The following is a 20588-nucleotide window of genomic DNA, read 5'->3' on the forward strand; positions in this document are numbered from 1 at the left end:
ACAGAAGTGTCTCTCTCTCTCTTTCTATCCCTGTGGTAAATGAGCTTCTCTGGTTCCCAGGTAGCAGGAATGTCCAGGTAACTGAGTGCTGAAACTCTCCGAAATACAACATGACATAATAGAAGAAGATCAGTTAACAGTTCACCCTGGAGACACACTCTCGCTTGCTTTCTCACACACACACATACATTAAAATAATCACAAAACAGAGCACACACATCATATTATTCTGAAATACAAGCCCTGTTTTCATAACCGAGTTTGTATAAAAAAAACTCCCTCAATTTTCCCATGTGCAATTGTGTTGGCTTGTCGGTGTGTTTTTCCTACTAACGACAGCAGTCAAACAAATGCTGCCATTAACTGAAGCTTGTGTCAACATTTGTCAACATTAGCTTAAGTAAACATGCTACAGCTATATTAATAACTGTACAGATTAACCACATCAACCTCTAAAATGCTCCCACATATCACAGATCCATTATTTCTTGACAGATGTAGAAAACTAATTCATTTTAATGCATTTTTTTTCTGAACTGCAACCAAAACATTGCCACAGAACTGTATGAGTGGATTTTCTTTCTTTTAGAGTCAGTCTCAGAAATTTGCTCATTAGAATTGACATGGAGTCATCGATAAATTGCTTTTTGCATGTTTTATTGATGGATGGCACTCCTAAGCTCAGGCAGGGATCATGTCTGGACAAGTTTACTCCATTTAAGCAAGCGCATCCTCTCAGGTACATTTGATTGCCCATTCAAATTATAGGATTACAGATAAAATAGAAGGGGAATGGAGAGAAGGTTTTAAATTGGAGGAGGTGATTGAGATTTTTGAGAGTGCATATCCACCTTTTCCACAGGTGATTGCTGCATTTCAAATGGTTTGTAATTTGGACAACTTCCATTTAATTGAACTAAAACAAATCCTTTTAAATATCAATTTTGAGAATTTTATATTTATGTTACAAACAATCCATATACATAGTAAAAATGAGTGGGAGATGATATTTTTATATATTTATTTATTTTACATGACATAAGTATCACAACTTCGCAAGCATATCTGTAGCTCTTTGAGTTCACTGTGTTTTGTTCCTCTGGATTTTCTTCTGTTTGTATTACTAATCCCTATAATACAGATAATGTATATTCTACACAACATTTATAATGTTGCATAAAATTGTTTCAAGTTTTCCATTCTTTTTAGAGGGCTTAAAATGTTCAGATTAAAAGTTTTTATAAATAATGTGTAGGCTAAAATAAGAAGCAAATTTGTGAAAATGGTGATATTATGTCATAGTATTTAGTAAACAACAGGATGAGAGGACTATGGAAGAATGTGTATGTGTGAAGGCACAGTATTATTTACCACCAAGTGCTTGGCATCCTTAAAACAGTGTTTTTACTTGTTTTATGTGAACCTGTGCTAATGGATCACTTTTAAAATACTGTTGTCTGTATGTGAAAAAATGTAACTGAATGATTGTAGGCTAAAATCCTGCAAGAAAACCTTTCTGGGAGTTGGAAAATATATATTATATTTTGGACTTGGGTATTGTTTTATTAAACCGCCAGCACATGCTTTCAGATGGAGCAGCATTTAGTACACAGTCATAGCATACCATGTTGCTAGGCAAAGTCAATTAAATTGGATGTTAGACGAGTGCAGCGATAGCTCAGTCCGGCCACATAAGCATAATATTGCCATTAGCTGATGGTCTGCTCCATCAGTTTTCTCCAACCACTGTGATTTTTCCATTAGACCAGGGACATATATACTGTTCATGGGCTAGAGCTCAGGTAAGTACACTCAAACTGCTAGCAACCCTCCCTCCCGCCTATTTTATAAGTTTAAACTTATTTGTGCAACTTCTGACTGTTGTCTCCTCTCATTTCAGACTATCAAGTCCTCAAGTTCTGGCTGTTTTAGACCTCATTTCAGAAGAAAAACCTTACAGCAAAGCCATCCCCGGATCTATCAGCAAGTCTTTATAATACAAAATAAATTAAATTCTAATCTCCTGTATTTGCCTAGTTCCTGGCAATGTTCTTTGCCAGAACTGTTTATGCGCAAATAACTAGGAAGCAAGAATCCCCATAAGGAACTATAAAACCAAATATACATTTCTCAATAAATGCATCCTAACTTGCCAAAGTGGTCCTGTTTGAAATCACATTATGACATTGAGATAATCGTTGTGTAATAATGAGCTTCTCAGGGAACCATCTCTGTGAAGTAAAGGCTGCTCGTGAAATTACCACACATAATATTGTTTATACTCCAAACATTTCAGTCAAAGTGTTCAAAGTGTTTAGCCAAGCTGATTAGTCAAGCTGAATCAATGAAAGCCGTTAAATCTTCTGTTTAATAAGAAAATGATATAAAGACTTCCTGGGTTTCTTCTTCATGGGTGTTTTGAGTTTCTGCATGAAAGTGCCCTCTGGTGTTCAGAGGAGTTTTACTTATGATCACAGAATCTTGCTTCTCTGACAAGATGTGCATGAGAATCACAGCTTTGCTCCATCACGTTTGCAATTTAATTTCGATTAATCACCCTACCCTAATTGTATCATATTTACACTTGGTTAAAAAAAATCCAACCTAGTTAACATATTGACAATCTAAAAATCAGGCATCATTTAAGATGGTACACAACCTGTCAAACATGTTGGATTGACAAGATTTATAATAGTTATTCATATTAAATACTAGTAATTTAAATATATATAAAAAAAATCAAAAGCTACTTTTTAAAATCTATTATTCCAGTGTCACATACTGATCTTTTACACAAGAAATGTTTTTAATCATCATCTATGTTGAAAACAGATTTTGTCCAAAAAAAAATTCAGAATTCCAGAACACAAAGTTCAAAGGAATTAGTTTGTAAGAGAAATCTTTCATAACATTTTGAATCTCTTTACTGTCATATCTACACAGTTTCTACACATCCTTGCTAAATATGCTTTTTTCTTTAAAAAAATTTTAATGACCACAAACTTTGAATTCAATGTACATGCCAATATAATTATGCTTACACGAATAGCTGATGTTGTAATTATATATTTGACTAGCATCATTTATTTTTTGAAGAATCTTTGTATCCAAACAGAGTGAAAACCCACTGACAATCATTAATGTAAAATGATGACCTGTTTCTGTGAGATTCAGACCTTCTTTTGAGCCATTCATTAACCCTCGGTCACACAGAGGAACTTCCTCTCTAACAGGCGAAAGAAAAGTTTGGTTTAAAGTGTCAGCTAAATGCCAGATTACTAAAATTAGTACCCTAGACTTAGTTGATAAATGCTGCGAGCCTCTATAATCAAATCAGCTCTGAGGTTCTGCTCGCACCATCTCTGCTGTGGCTGATTAATGAGGTACAGGGTCACTAATGGACAAAGTGTATGACCTCAGGCTGCTATAGGGGGAACTCTTATCTCAATAACCATAATTAAACTTTCATTTTACATAAAATAAATAAATAAATAAAATAAAAATTATATATATATGTGTGTGTGTGTGTGTGTGTGTGTGTGTGTGTGTGTGTGTGTGCGTGTGTGTGCGTGTGTGTGGTCAATCAACCAATTATATAAAAAAGGCAGATACCCAAAAACTGCAGCTCATGAATACAGGCACCCAGAGTATTGCAGGGACATTGATAAATTGCTTTAAATATCACAGAGGGTACGAATCCAATTTTCATCAGATAACCTTCAGGACTTGGTTATCACACTCACTTAAATTCAGCAACATGCAGGAAATGAAACGCACACCAACCACACTGTAAGAAAAACAAAATCATTAAAAAACTGAAATATATTGGGATAAAATAAACAAATAGCGTTCCTGTTCATTTTTAGATTACCTTTAGTCTAAAACAGAATAGTATGATTAAAAACAATGTAAAAACTGCAAACGATTGATTATTTTACACTTTATTCTGCTTAATAAGTGCGGATGTATAAAACAAAACACACTCTATTAATTCTCTTGCTAAATCTTAGGGGAGAACAGATTTGGACAATACATCATACAAGTGTGAATGTAACTGTACTAGTACAGTTGTACTACTACAGCATGTACAAGTGTAAATGCACATGTACTAGTGTTGGGTTGATAGACGATGCCAAAGTCCATCGCCGATGGCCAGTAGACATCACGATGCTGAGCCGGCATCGCAATCCTCCGCCCCATCAAATAAGCAACCCGCTCACGAAAAATACACAGGGCCCTGTTTACACTATTATGTCTTTGTTTTCATTCTAAAATGATGGTGGATGTTTGGATGGTTGGTTGGTTGGTTGGTTGGTTGGATGGTTGGTTCGTTAAGTTCGTTCAATGGTTGATTGGTTGGTTCGTTAGTTCGTTAGATGGTTGGTAGGATGGATGGATGGATGGATGGATGGATAGATGGATAGATGGATAGATAGATAGATAGATAGATAGATAGATAGATAGATAGATAGATAGATAGATAGATAGATAGATAGATAGATAGATAGATAGATAGATAGATAGATAGATAGATAGATAGATAGATAGAGCAATCTTGGTCATAATGCAAGCTATTAGACTGTCTTGTTTTGTATTCAGATCATTTTATTATTTCGCAGTCACTCACAGACCAATTTACCCTCAGTCCCAAATCATCTGACCCATCAGATGAAGGTTTCGACCTCAGATGCTGAAGGCGTCAACAAAACTGATAATTCCCAAACCCCACAACCTCGAGTTCACACACATCAACTTCCTCTCCCTCTCCATTCATCCTGATCACAGCCGCCCTCCTCTCTTCTTTTCTTGTCACAGTGGAAGAAAGAGAGAGTGATGATCTCATTTACTGTGTGACCACATAAAGGCAAACAGCTTCAATCATGACACCATTAATCAGGAAACACTAAACAAAAGAAGAGTCACAATGCGTTACAGTATGACAACATGGTTAAACACACACAGTGGCTCTCATCATTGAGGAACTGACACTGACAACTGGGAGGATCAGAGAATAAGCAGAGGGGAAGAGAAGGTAAAAAAGCCAAAAAAAAGCATCTCACCTTTCTCCACAATAGCTGCTCTCACCTGTTTGTCTCCTCACCTGAGGCTGTGGATCCTGATACTCTTCCGACCTCCCTCCCTCCATCTAAACCACCACACAAAGATGGACAGATAATACTGTTCTTTCACCCCCTTGATGCCCACAGAAATCCATTCACTGGCTCTCCCTCACCCTTCAGCCCAGCCCTGAAACTGATCCAGACAGCCTTTCTCCTTCACAGTTTTCTCACACTCTCAGTTCTGACTCTTTAAAGAGCACGATGTACTCACACAGCATTTATGTATATACATGAAGTTCAATTTATTATATGGCTCTCTGGAACATTGAGTCTTATTGAACAACCACAAAATTTCAAGATATGTTATTCGCAGTGTTGGGTGCAATTAGTTACAATTTTTGCGTTCATTAACAATGTAATTGCCTTAAATAATGTAAATATAACATATTAAATTTATTTTGCAGAATAATTCTATTTTTAAACTAGAAAATGTTACATGTATCAATATATGGTATAAATTCAGAGAAATAAAGGAGTACATATTTTTGTTATTCAGATACATAGCATAATAAAAATGAACTGTGCATATTGATAGTTATTTAAGCAGTATAGACCATTTCAATGTGGAGATGTCATTGGCCCATGAACATTTCCTGCTTGTTGTCAAACTATTTCATAACTATATTCATTCATTCATTTTCTTTTCGGCGCCACAGCAGAATGAACCGCCTCTAACAAATCCAGCTTATGTTTTACATAGCGGATGCCCTTCCAGCTGCAACCCATCACTGGGAAACATCTATACACACATTCACTACGGACAATTTAGCCTACCCAATTCACCTTTACCACATGTTTTTGGACTTGTGGGGGAAACCGGAGCACCTGGAGGAAACTTATGCAAACACGGCGAGAACATGCAAACTCCACACAGAAATGCCAACTGACTCAGCTGAGGCTCGAACCAGCGACCTTCTTGCTGTGAGGCGATCGTGTTACCCACTGTACCACCATGATGCCCTCCATAACTATAACAAGAGGCAATTCAATCATAAATTAGCATTTAAACAGCTATCAGAACATCATTTACCAATATGTGGACCTTTCTGGACTCTCAGAAGCTATGGAAATTAATAAATGTAAACCAGGAAATATGTTAGGACATTTGTTAATGTATACATCCCTCAACATGGTCTATAAGTCAAGTATTTAAATTACTTACAGAAAGGTTAAATTACTGTTCAGTAATTAGAAAAGGATGGAATTAATAATTATTAATGAATTTCTTTTTTGAAGTAATTTACTCGACATTTCCTCGATAATAACATATTAAACTTATAACACAGGCTCATCCAGGGATTATGAATAATCTTGACCATAAGGGAATATTTTCATTTATACTTTGATAAAATCAGCTGTGTAATATGCTGTATAATGTACTTCCAGCTGGTTGGTATCAATAAATAATTTGCAAAGTACACCATGCGAAGTGGAGTGTGACCATTGCCAACATCAGAGAGCCATCAACTTTCACAGAAAAAGATCATTTTAAAAGGAGGCAATTACATATAAATTCATACAGTCTTAATCATACAACAGTGTAAAATATGTAGAATTAAATGAAGCTCTGCTTCGAAAAATAACAGAGAATGAGACAAGGTTTTACATAAACAGATAAAGTTGTACACTGTCACAGAGGTGATACCTTTTCAAATTGACAAATTTTTGTACTTAAAGGGTCAATTTTGGTATCTAAAGGGTTCATATTGTACCCTAAAGCAGTGGTTCTCAAAGTGGGGGTCTGGACCCCCTGGGGGGTTGCGAGACAATAAGGGGGAGTCGCTTGGTGGTTTCCAAAAATCTCACACGTTATTAAATTATTAGAATTTCCCTATTTTATCTATAACCTACAGAAGATAAAAACAGTTTTTAACTCATAATATATTTAATATATACTTAATATTAAATAGTTACATAAAAAACATGCAAATAAAAAGCTTTCAAATAATCAGACTTATAACGTCCCAGTTATAGCGTTAGTTGCAGCAAATTGATTTTACGGCACAATGTTAAACTTTGACACCTTTATGGCACACATGTACATTAAAAACAAAGTGGCGGTCTTCAAAATACCACCAACAATAGTCTAGTGCTGTAAACAATGTGCCCACCATTCTCATTAAGTGAGGTTAATATTAAATTAAGCAAATAAATAATGATTATAAAAAATTATATGGTTGTTAGACTGTTTTTTGTGTTGTCAATATGCTCGTGTTTATATAGTTCCAATTGGAGTGTGTGCATCATTGTGTGTAATATTTGTATGTTTATATCCAACCCAGAGCATAGTGGGGGTTGTGAGTCACTGGAGTTGTTAGTTTAGGGTCATGGGCTGAAAAGTTTGAGAACCCCTACCCTAAAGGAACATATTAGTACCTAAAAAGAGTATCTTTTGAAAAGGTAACACCATGAGTACAATGGGTACTTACCATGGGTACTTAAAACCATGTGTCTCTTCTCCTGCTATTACAAAACAGTTCTCTCTTTGGTGCTTAAACACTTTGGTACACTAAAAAGACACTTTTCCAATATGTGGTACATCTGGGCTCTGAAGGACTTGATTTACTTTGGATCAATTTACATTTCCACTGCAGTATGTTAACTAGAGTGGGTGGGACTATAGGCATAGCTGTGTCATCTATTGGGCCACCACAAATTTAATCAAATTATTCTAGGATGGCTCTTTTTCACTAATTAGGTCTAGCGGAACATATTAGTACCTAAAAAGAGTATCTTTTGACAGCTTTTCTACCTTTATTTTCAAGAGTGTACAAATACATTCAATAATAAATATAAATGGTCATGTTGTAACAACAAACAAGCGTGTTGTTACATTGAAATTTTTACTTAAAATTGAGGGTACAGGGTTTGACTGAAAATAAAATAATAATTTGAATAAAAACAGCCTGCTCTAGATGAAAACGCAAATTGTGACTTTTAAAAACTTTTCACATCTGCAATATGCACTTCCCTAGTGCCCACAAACTGCACAAGAGTCCATTTTGCCAGAGGCTCTCAGACCTGTTCCCTCAAGCAGAACAGCTGGCCTGCATCACATCATTTCCCCGCTCACCGATAAAGCTCCAGGTGGTTTGGGGTTTTATTACAAACATTATTGCCATTCAAAATTAATATAATTACAAACATAACATCACCTCTTTCACCCTCATTACATTACTGCCGTATTTCCCCATCTATATGAGCAGAACCTAATTATTCTAACAACAGATATTTATTTTAAAGGATTTTTTTTCAGAATAAGTGAGTGAGTTGCCTAGACGACAGCATTTTAAAGCACCGTATATTCAATGCCAACCATTACAAAAAAAAACTGTTCCTGACTTCCTAAACACCTTCTCAAACATCCTTTGTTGATAAAGCGAATCTCATGATGCATTGCTCATTGGAAATGTGGGAAATTGAAATCACATTTGAAAGCTCCAGGCTCAATTCCATCTATCTATTTGAATTAGTTAGGGCACAAATCTACAGAATAAGAATAAGTAATTGATTAACTATAAATGTTTTTGAGAGGGTAAAATAAAAATTTCAGACACAAAAATACCATATTCAGTTTTCAGCCAACAGAGAGAAAAACAGGTCAATATATCAGCTGAAGAAATGCAATGAGGGCATCCGCTGAGCAAAACACATGCTGGATAAGTTGATGGTCCCTTCCACTGTGGTAACCCCTGATAAATAAAGGGACTAAGCTGAAGGAAAATGAATGAATGAATGAATGAATGAATGCTGCCCAGCAGTCTTCAGATCATTCCTCTGTGTGGACATTCTGCTCATGTGCAGGTACTTATATGCATGTACCACACATGCTTACCATATAGGCTTGCTCAAATAATGTACCGGCATTTAATATTTCCCTGTACTGTAGTATACTTGTTCCTGCTGCTTGAAATAGAGCTATTATGCTGCCATGGCAACAGTGGTAAGATGGCCACTCGTTCTCTTTCCCTAAAATGAGGTTATTTTTTTGGTTTATTTTATTGTATTTCATAATTATATTATTCAACAATCTATTAAATTATTTTTACAAAGATTTTCGGTTTCAATTTTGGTTTTCAGCCAAGTGCACTTGGAATGTTCTTTTTGGTGCATCGCTAGTTTTACTATTGCTAAAGAAACAAATGCTAATGCATTACAAATCATGATACATTGAGGGATATAAACTTTTGCACAGAGTTATCTGGAGTAAAATGTTCTTATTTTTGAATTTTGGGAAATATGTAAATGTTTTATGTAGCTTTAGGAATTTAATACTATATAAAACCTTAAAGCAAAGAAACAAAAAAAGAACAATTACAAGAACTTAGTGGCTTTCGATGTAGTGTGTTGCCCAGATGGCAGCAGACACACACAGCATAAAAAAATCTATTTAAGAATAAAACATGGTAAGCTACTACTTTCTCTTGTGGTCTAAATGTTAGATATACAAATAACTTATTTTAAAATATATATACCCCGCCCCCCTCCCTTTTAAATAATTTATATTTTGCAGGTTGCAAATGTGACTTCAATTAAAGTAGGTAGTCTTTCTTGCAAGACGATTTAGAGTAAGCATCCTTTCAATGCATCTTATTACAGTTAGACATCTAATACAATTAGATTACTCATATAAGAGAACCATTCTGAATTTCAGAAAATTTACTTCTGAGTTTTAAACAATAGTCTGACCAACCACTGCAAAATAATGCTGCCATGCCAAGTTTTCAAAATACACCCTCAATTTACGAACTTGGCCTACATGTTTGACTTAACACAGTGTAAAACCGACTACCACAAGCCTAGTAATAGTATTCAAGAAACCTCACTGTGTTCACCTCACAGTCATTTTGTTTTTTGTTTTTCACTTATCATTTCCATAAAGTTTTTTTATCCCTGCTATTACAAAAACAGTTCTGTCTGAAGTAAAGCAATGCCAAAAATCACAGGTTTGATTTGCGGTAAACACAACAAGAAAAGTGTTTATTGCAGCTTAAGTCACTTTGGCTAAGCGCATTAAAAATCAAATTAAAGTAAATATGATGCAAAGAAGTTTTGATATTCACTTACTACGTTCCTGTGATGGTAGTCTATTATATTTGAGCTCAGAGCCTCACTATGCTCCTGGAATTTGACAAAATTGACAACAATTAAACAACAAAAAATGGTAGACAAGTACACTAAAAGCCACTTTTCCCACTACATGATCCTGCATTACTCTGAACGACTTGCTTTATTTCGGCTCGATTTACAATTCCACTATAGTTTCACATTAGAATGGGTTGGACTATAGACATATTATTTAAAATATGCCTTGATGGCTGTTTCTTATGTCTATCATGTCCTATCAGCCTCTGGCTAATCAATGATCCATATTGTTTACACTTTACATTAGCCATGTATCCATCCAGCTATTTATGCACATTTAGAAATATCGCATTAAAAATGCTTAATGGAAATACCAATATGAAAATGTGCATAAAAACCAATGCACAACTGGACAGAATACATTTGTTATCAAATAAAAAATGTGCACAGACTTGATGGAAACACATTTACTGAATAAATTCTATTTATTGATTTTGTTTTAACAGATCATGTGATAAAAAAAATGGGCACGATGAGATGACATTAATGGACAAAAAAGCAGACTATTGTAAAAGATCTGAAATGTTGTTTTTAATCCTTCTAAAATCCCAAAACTTGAGTGTGAGTGGCTGTGCTCCCAAAGAGCATCTCACATCTCCAAAAGCCACAGTGTATTTATTGTGTTTCATCTTCGTCTTCTCAGGGACGAAAGTGACAATATTTTTCTATTTGACTATTTGAGTGGAAACCGTGCTTTATTCGCAAATATTTATGCGATATTCCAGTTTTGTGCACAAATTGTATTCACATTTTTTAATGGAAACATAGCTATTGTAGTATTTGTAGTATACAGCTCACTTGGAACCTCAGCCTAGGTAGATCAAGGGCCCTATCATACACCTGGCACAATAAGCAAAAGACGTGTTTGGTGCAATGTGCTGCTATTTTCAGACCAATACAACCTTAATTGTGCCATTTTGTGCCATGTTGTTTAAATAGTAAATCCATTTGTGCCACTTTGTAGACTCATTGGTGTGCTAGTCTAGAATGGAGGGATGTTAAAGTGCATTGTTGGCGCGTTGCTATTTTGAGGAATTAAAATAGTACACATTGCTTAACACACACAGGATGTACAGCAATACGCAAATATCTTTATTTAAAGGATTAAAATATTACAAAAAATATTATTTTCTACATAAATATTAAACCCACTGCCTCCATGCCTTCTTCATCTCTGGGGGCTTTTTTCAGTTTATTCATGACAACTTGCTTTTGTATAAGGTTATTATTATTATTAGTAGTAGTAGTAGTAGGAGTAGTAGTAGTAGTAGTATTATGAGTATTATTAGTATTATTTATTATATGCATATTTACATTTGTTTTAATAAAAACAAAAAAAAGTGAAGGAGTAAAGAGTAAATGTAAAGACAAAGGAAAGAAATCAAATGGAGGAGGCTCATTATACTCAAGCTGCCGATGGTCTGTTTAACTTTTTTCTTGCTAATGAAGCATTCAGTTATTCCTCTTACAAAGTCTGCCATGTAAATAGCAAATGCGCTAAGGCGCGATGCAACTGACTCTTAAAGGGAATGGGAGATGAGTCTCTGATTGGTTTAATGCATGTTATGCTCAAAACACACCCATAATTCATTAAGAGAATAAGCACAACCCTGGAAGAGCATGCGCTGCAGCGCAAACTGTATTTTTCCATCCTTAAAATAGCAAAAGTGGACATGCACTTAATGCGTTTGCACCATGCGCTTTAGACTTTGCGCCTAGATCGTTAAAATAGACCCCCAAAAAAGTATCAGATAATGCACAGTGAAAAATCCTTCAGAATTGAGTCTTACCAAGCCATACCATGCAGTGGAAAGCACCAAAACAGTTAAAGTTACATAAGCCAGCAAACCTTATTTGTATTGTCAAATCATTTTCATACAGCCAACAAATGACTATGAAGGGATTCTGAGGCCTGGAGCTGGTTGTAATGCAGCGCCATGGTAGACAGTAATTACAGCAAGGGTATATTGTAAGGTTTTACATGAGATAGATGTGGGTCATGAGAATCCTCTTTCTTTTATTTAGGCTTTCTGTGACTCATCTAAGAGTCTGATATTCAACCCCCACCCCTCCCTTCAGATTCGGATCATAAGATTAGCATTATGTGTGATGAGTTAGCATAGTGGCAAGACATTCCTGATCTCAACCACAAGACAAAAAAAAAAAGAGTTGGTTTCATCTTTGGGGGCCTTGGGCATCTCTTGTCTTGATGGTTCTGTTTTCTTTTAATACATATGAGAAATTCTTTCGTAAAAACCATGCCAGTATTAAATCACAGTAGTCTAATTAAACATTTGCTTTTAAGTTAACGATTAATGGGTTATTTGTAGTGATTGTGTCTGCTCTGTTGCTACAGGCTGTAAAATATAGTGAGGTCAACCAGTCTGGGAAATAGAAGAGAATACGCATGTTTCTCATAAGAAAGAGCCAGAAAATGACCAGACACAGTGGGAGAGTAAGAAAGACTTGTTTTCGAGTCAAGGCAATGACCACAGAGAAAATAAACGCAAATGGGAGCACAGTGGAGAGAATATATAAATAAACAAGATGTAAATTATAAAGTGCAGTTTTGAATTAACCAATCGAAAACCAATTCAGTGGTTTGTGACATTGTAACTCAACTATTTTCACTGGCAGCGTGGTTGTAATTGTGATGTCGCTTTTGTGAAAGCTCAATAAATTAGACTGAGTAAAAGATTCGTTATTTTAGTCCCACCAATGAATATAGTTTCATAGCAATATAGTTGCTATGAACAGCATGATTGTGTATTTGAATGTATGTTGTGTGTGGTTCTACCAAATGTACATTTACTCACATTTGCATAGACACTGAAATGTATAATAGTGATATATTAATTTACAATACTGACATACTGAAAACATCTGTGAGGTCATTTGAGTATGAGCAACCTCACTGTTGTCATATTAATGCCGTTATGTTTTCAGTCAGTTTTATTAACTTAATATGAAAACACTGGGTTTTATTCTGTTCTAAATGATAGAAAAAAATACAACTATACTTTAAAACCTTAAAATTAATAACATGTTTGGAATAATTTACTGTAATCATAGCATATTGTTTAATATTGATTTTGTTTGACTTGGAATAAAAAAAATAAAACATGGTGTGACTGACAATAGAAATAAAATAAATTACAAACGTAATTAATGTTACTAGTGAGCTGTAATCCATGTGTTTAAAACAGAACCACAAGTGAAGCCTTTATTTAGCAACCATCATCTCTCCATTCTCAGCAGCAACTATAAACCTATCAATTAATTAATCAATTAATAAAAAAAACTGATAAAAGTTCACCAAAATTTCACCAATAGGCATTCTACCTAACAGTACTATGATTGCAATATATTGTCATTTGGACTACTTCTGGTACTGCTCTTGACTTTTTTTTGCAATAAATTATTATGATTACACTTGTAACAATTTTCTTTATGATGTACATATGTTGAGAAAATGGTTTTGGCTAAACTTCGACAAGTGGGATTATCGACTCAATATCTTTATAATGTTATTACTGAACTTAATTTACAATGCTGACACACTGACAATATCTGTAAGGTTAGTTATTTGAGTTTGAGCAACCTCACTGTTGTCATATCAATGACATTATGTTTTCAATCAGTTTACTTAACGCAATAGGAGAAGACTGGATTTTATTCTGCTGTAATTCAGAACACTAGATTTTATTCCGTGGGTTTGTTGACTCAATGTCTTTCTAATGTTATTATAGAAATTAGCATTTCAACCTATTATGTATTCATTGTACAACAGTTATGTTTGGGTTTGGGGTAGGGTTAAAAGATATAAAATCTAAATTATTCATCAAGGAAACAATGAATTGATACAATGTATAACCTATACAAGTGTGTTGAAATATAATATTTGTAAATGAATGTTTTTAGCTGTAAATGCATACACTGTAAAATTTGATTAGTTGACTACTTTAGTAGTGATAAAACGGTTGTTTTTAATCAATTAGTTTAGCAATTGTAACCCGTTGCCTTTAAATTGTTAAGTAAATGAATTGTGTGCATAATTATAACATTTAAGGTAAGTCAACTTAACAGTTTAAAGTTACAATGAGTTCACTCACGTTTTTACATAAAATAACTAATCGCTTTATACAATGTGAGAATTTTGACATTTTAAAAAAGTTAATTTAGAGATGTTTATGTTCTGTTATCTGTAATGGTCTTTAATTTTATGGACTGAACTTCTAGTCAAAGCTTTGGGCTGAAGGGGGTCTGGTTCGGGGACCACAGGATTTCGTCTTTGCTATTTGCAGAATGTTTTGTCCTGTTGGTTCCATTGGAGCTTGACCTTCAGCATGCACTGGGATGGTTTGATATAGAGTGTGACACAGCAGGGATGAGAATCAGCACCTCTAAGTTTGAGGCCAGATGCTCAACTGGAAAAGGTGGCTTACTATCTCCAGGTTGGGGGAGAGTCCTTATAGACATGGGACGATAACAGTTTTTAAGGTATACCGCGATTTGGAAAAGTCAAGGTTTTAAAACCGCAAAAATTTTCAACTATACCATTCCTAAGGTATGTGTAAGATTTTTTGTTCACTTTTTTTGTGTTGTTTTTTAAGACAGCAGTATCTCCAGTAAAAAAAAGCCCTCCAAAGATGCCGTTTTAAATTGTGAAGAAATCCGTGTTTTTGATTCATTTGAATTATTTAGCCTGACATGTTTACTGCTCCAAAATAATTTCAATGGTTCTCAAAATAAAATATATTGTGTCCAAAGAGGAAAAAAGTTTTAGTTTTTTACCCAGACATTTAAAAAGAATATATTTTAGAGCAGTAATCACAATAGGTTATCATAGCGTCAGAATCTTATACTGACCCATGCCTAGTCCTTATCCCAGATGAAAGAGTCCAAGTATTTTGGAGTTTTGTTCACAAGTGAGGGAAGGAGGGAATATGAGATTTATAGGGTGGATTGGTGCAGTGAAAGCAGTAATGCGGACCAAATAAGAGCAAGATCTCAGATACAAGTGGCCGATATGAATTTCCTTCGCAGTGTGGCAGGGTGCACCCTTAGAGGTGAGAAGCTCTGTCACCCTAGAGGAATGACCATGCCTCAAATAATCAGCAGATAACAGATGGATGGATGGCATATGAAGATGTGAGGGTCTAGTCGACTAAATGTTACAGATCAATGGTACTACTAGTCATCACTGAAAACCGTAGTCGACTACACAAGATTAAATTATTCAAATTACCATCTTATTTGTTTTCATCTTAACATAATTTAGCTATTACATTTAGCATTAAAAAACAAGTAGGGGCAGCACAGTGGCTAAGTGGTTGTATTATCAGGACAATTACACTTTTGTTTTTACAAGTACACAATTTTTTGCTATATGTATTTGGGAGGTTAAGCTTTTCTTGCTTGAATACTGAGACACTGAAACACTGAATGCTGATATACAAACCAGCTTGTCAAATTACCAGACCACAGCAATACAAATATTGTTACAAAGACACTCTTATCGCCAGCCAGACACCAGATCATAAAATTAAAAGCAAAAGGCAGAGCTACAATCTTTCAGCTTCATCTTTTGCTCTCTTTCTCTCACACACACTCGATCTATCCACTCTAATCAATGAGTGTGTAATCAGTTTAAAGAGCCAGGCTAGAGAAAGCCAAACACTGACCGCAGTGCTCACAGCGAGGTTCGCTAAAGACTCCTGGCACAGCATGTCTACAATCTCACCGACAGTAAGCCTGCATTACTACCTCCGCATAATGCCACTGAGGTCAGATCAAGGTGAAGTGAAAACTTCCATATCAGCAAGTCAATAAAATTGGAAAGCACATTAAAGGTGTGATCAAAATGTGCTGCAGGTGTAGAGGCAAATAAATGATTCTACTGTAGCTGTACAAGGGACTGGCATGGGATCCAAAAATAAAAATGTTGTCATTATTTGCTTACCACCACATCATTCCAGACTTTCATTCATCTTCAAAAGCACAAATGAATGTGTATAGTTTTGATGACACCAAGGGATTTCTGTCCATCTATTTATTATAGGTTGCAGAAATTTTAATACACTGTATTAGTAGCTAAACAAGTAAACTTAGCAAAAATTGCTCTGTAAAATACATGCTGATGTCTATGGAAGATGGCAATGCATCATTTTATACGCACTCTTACTAAGTGTGTTATTGACAACAGATACACACTGTTTAGGTAACTAGAACATTTACTCTATAATCTTCTCCCAGTTAAAAAGCCACTTACTTTCACAGAGTATACAGGAATCACAGAGTGAAATTCAATACCTTTTGAGACTTTTTTAAAGACTCTTTCATACATTTTAAGACCTTAAAACCACTTTTCAACCAGAAACACTAGTGCGATTTTAACTTACAGTTATTTTTACTAAATAGTAATGTAAAAAACTAATCCAAAACATTATTCATATACTCAACAAAAATCTGTTAAATCTAGATAGTTCAGCAGGCTGGTGCCTATAGAACTGCAGAAACAATGGTGATGCCTCGATTACTGCAGTAAACAAAGCAGCATGATGTGAAATCTAGTAGGATTTCATTGATTTCATAAACTACACAGTATCCTGATATTTGCAGATTTAATTCAGGCCAACTTTAGCATACAACCACATTGCATAATCAAAAATGATATCAAATTTGAATATCTTGCAAAATAGCATTCAAGACTTTTAAATACTTTTTAAGGGCCTTAAATTTCTCTACATTGATTTATCAACTTTTAATACTGTTTAAGACACTGCGGACACCCTGTTTCATGTAGTTCAGGAGAAGTTGAGGAACTGAAGTGTTGTAAATGCAGCAGCTCTGATATCTGCAGTGAATGTGGCAGCAGTATATCATAAACCAGATGCGTTGGCATGGAAATATAAAAGTGATGCAGTCTAAAACTTCACTAAAAGTATTCATGCGTAAAAGGTCCCAAAAACTATGCCTAAACAAGAACAGCTTTCCCTCACATCCCAAATCACAATGTTTGGGACTCAATCACAGAAAAGCACTGTTGTGGGTAATGGCCATGATCTTGCTTTTTTTTACTCACACTGTTGATCCACACACTTTTAGGGACACTTTTTCTCTGTTAAATAGCACTGAGCCAGGCTCAAAAAAAACCCACCCAGAATTAGGATTTTTGTAAAAGAAAATTTAAATATGGCCCATGCTTGAGCACGAGTATCCAACTTTTTAACAGTGTAGATAATGCTGCATGAAGTATATATAATAAATAAAGGCTTTTTCTCATTTGCTGAAAATTGCAGATTTGAAAAATATGCTAATCAGAAGCTAAATTAAGCTAAACCATTAACATCTGACTGCAGAAGATTTAAACCACCTGATTCTTTTAGATTTGCATTTCCTTTGAAATAGTAATAAAAAAAAACTGTAAATTACAACACACAATTTTCAATGGACACAGAAATGTCTCTGCTTTCATTACAGTTATGAAGTTATGAAGATGAACGTGTTCTGTGTGTTCTTCTTTGACAGAGCAGTGAGCAAATGTTGCTAGAATTTTTACATTTGGATGAACTATCTCTTTAACATAAAAGCACTTACAACTAGTAAATATTATATTTCTTAGTTTGATTTAAAAAAGAAGTGTAATAAAGTTGTTCCGTGGTGCTAAGAGAATAAATGTTTCACATAAGTCTTTGCTTATGTGAAACATTTATTCTCTTAACACCTCAGAGTGGTGAGAAAGTGGGAGAGAAAGACACAATTAGTAGTCACAGAGGAAATAAATGCAAATAGCAGAGTAGAAAGGATATACAAATAAATAAGCTGTAAATTATTCATTGATATTAAATTATTACATTCAAGTTATTCAATAAAATATTTAGTCGTCAGAAGTCGTCAGAAGAGATGTGAGCAAAATATTGTCTCAACCTTCATTCTGATTACTGCATTTTTTCTCCTTTCCAAATTACAAACATACAGTTACAGGCTTGGTACTGTATGTTTATCAACCAATAGGACAAGTGTTAAAGAAATTAGTTATTGTATGGGTGTTTGATTTTATTTTATTATAATTTTTACTAATGTAATTCATTAGGTTTTAGATCTTTATTCATTTGTCCATTTTCCATCTCAGACTGGCTGTTAGAGGTGATGTGTTGACAGTTTAACAGTGACATGACAGCTGCCCTTTAGAAAAAGGCCCCACTCATAGGTTCAACACGTAGAATTGTCTGTATATCAGATCAGAAAAGCTTGCATCACCCAGACATCTTAAGCAAAGCTTTCCACAACATGTGATGTACATACAAATTACACTGTCACCTCAGCTGATAAGTAAATGTATTGTACTCACTGTCCAAGCGTATTTAAATGGGATAACAATTCGTCCATATCTGCTGTCGCTTCCTTCATTTCCATGATGATGTAAAGAGTGAGAGTTTCCACCCAGGACAGGTGTGCTGCCAGTGCCATATGTGCAAGTGCCAGTCGGTGCAACTCGAGCCTGGTACTCCTTCAAACAGGCCTTGAAGAAGGTCTCACACTGATCACCTGACGAGCAGCGCTGCCCCCCGCTAGCCTGGGGGTCACAGCACTGTCCGCTCTGGAGAATGCCCTGCGGGTTCTGCCACTGCCGAATCTGAACCTCAAATGTGCCCACTGCACAGACAACCTGTGGGAGTTTAAAACAGCAAGGTTAATAAAAGGAAAACAAACAGAACCAGAGAAGTGGCAGTAAGGCATTAACATGAGAAGCAGCAGCAGCAGCAGCCGTCTCCAAAGGTGTTTTGAATTTCAATTCTGTTCTGATACTTGTTCATATTCTCCACAGTTATTGGCTTTTTGAAAACAGGTTTATCACATCTGAATGTTGGCTGGTCCTCCTTCTTAGTATGCATGTGAGAATCTGAATGGTGCTGCTGAGGCCTAAATATGATTGAATATCATTTTCCTTCATAATAGCTTTACACACTTAGCAGTAAAAGCAGAAGGAAGTACTTAACTCAGTGGTTCTCCACTGGTTCAGAAAATGGGGGAAAAATAAACAGGGGGGCTAATAATTTAGACTTCAACTATACATAGGAACGTAATCATTCAACAGTGAGAGGTAATTTGAGTGTTTTGTTAATAAAATTATTCTTAATTTAAGCTTAAAATGTAGGGAACAACTGACAAAATGAAACCTATGTAAACTTACACATAAGGCTCAACCTCTTCAAGGCCTTTTAAATGTTAGAAGATGAAATTTTCTACACTCATTCCTTCGGCTTAGTCTCTAATTTATCAGGGGCCACTGCAGCGGAATAAAGCAGCAATTACTGGCATTTGTTTTATGTGGCAAGGCCTCTCTAGCTGCAACCCAGCAATAGAAAACACACTCTCCCATTAAATTTTATACATTAATATCTCCAATAAATTTATTTGAATAAAAGCACAGTTTTTATACAGGGTTTTTATGTAGTTTTAAATTGTTTTAAGGATGACACTCTTGGAGCACAGGCATCATCTTTGCTGAGGATCGCAGAACACACAGGGAAAGATTTATAAGGTACACTGTGAAAAAGAACTGTTGGATCAACTTACAAACTTACTTCAAACAATACAGATTTTTGAGTAGTCTATTCCTTTAAGAGATTAAAAAGAAATCACCTGCAGTAGGGCTGGGCAATATGGCTCATGATTTAATATTTAAATCAAAAAAATGTTGAAGGTGTTAAGTTGAAGGTTACTAACATATATAACTAGCTTAAGGATATCATAATTCTATAATTATAGGATATACTTTTCCTCAGGAACCTAGCTAGCTGTCATTTAAAGATAAAATTTAACAAGAGCTATTTACCACTGCATACAAGTTGTCATGTGTGTGCGCTGTTGCATGCAAGCTTTCTGTATTTATAACCCCCTCAGAGGATATTTGGGTCACGAGTCACTGGCATTGCTGTTTTTGGGGTCGCGGGCTTAAAAGTTTGGGAACCCCTGGTTTAAAGTGCTTTATAATAATAATATCAATTAAACCATTTTATAAAATTACGGTGAAAGTAGTAAACTTATTATGACTGTACAAAAGAGGGACCTTTTTAGGACTTTCCCTATTATTTTGTACTGTTTATTTCCACTCAGAATGGAGTGTTGCATTTGTTAGAGTGAGCACCAATTCTCAATCAATCAAATCAAGGAAAACTACACAATAAATAAATAAAATATATAGCTTTGATCTTATAAACAAACAAAGTTGCTTAGCAAAAGCCAAAAGTTTAGGATTAAGTAAAATACATGAATTCAAAATAAAATATACCATGCGGATCTTTTTTCTTCATGTAG

The 20588-nt window shown here is 35.1% G+C and overlaps 1 protein-coding gene across 1 annotated transcript in view; it reads right to left on the reverse strand.

Moving 5' to 3' along the window:
* LOC130246151 (protein jagged-1b) overlaps positions 1-20588 on the reverse strand; it is a 110728-nt gene that overhangs the window by 76051 nt on the left and 14089 nt on the right. The window contains exon 2 of the mRNA XM_056479044.1: positions 18619-18936. Coding sequence (XP_056335019.1) covers positions 18619-18936 — 318 coding nt within the window. The remainder of the gene's footprint in view (positions 1-18618; positions 18937-20588) is intronic.

Source organism: Danio aesculapii, chromosome 18 (assembly GCF_903798145.1).
Source record: "Danio aesculapii chromosome 18, fDanAes4.1, whole genome shotgun sequence".
Lineage (NCBI taxonomy): Eukaryota > Metazoa > Chordata > Actinopteri > Cypriniformes > Danionidae > Danio > Danio aesculapii.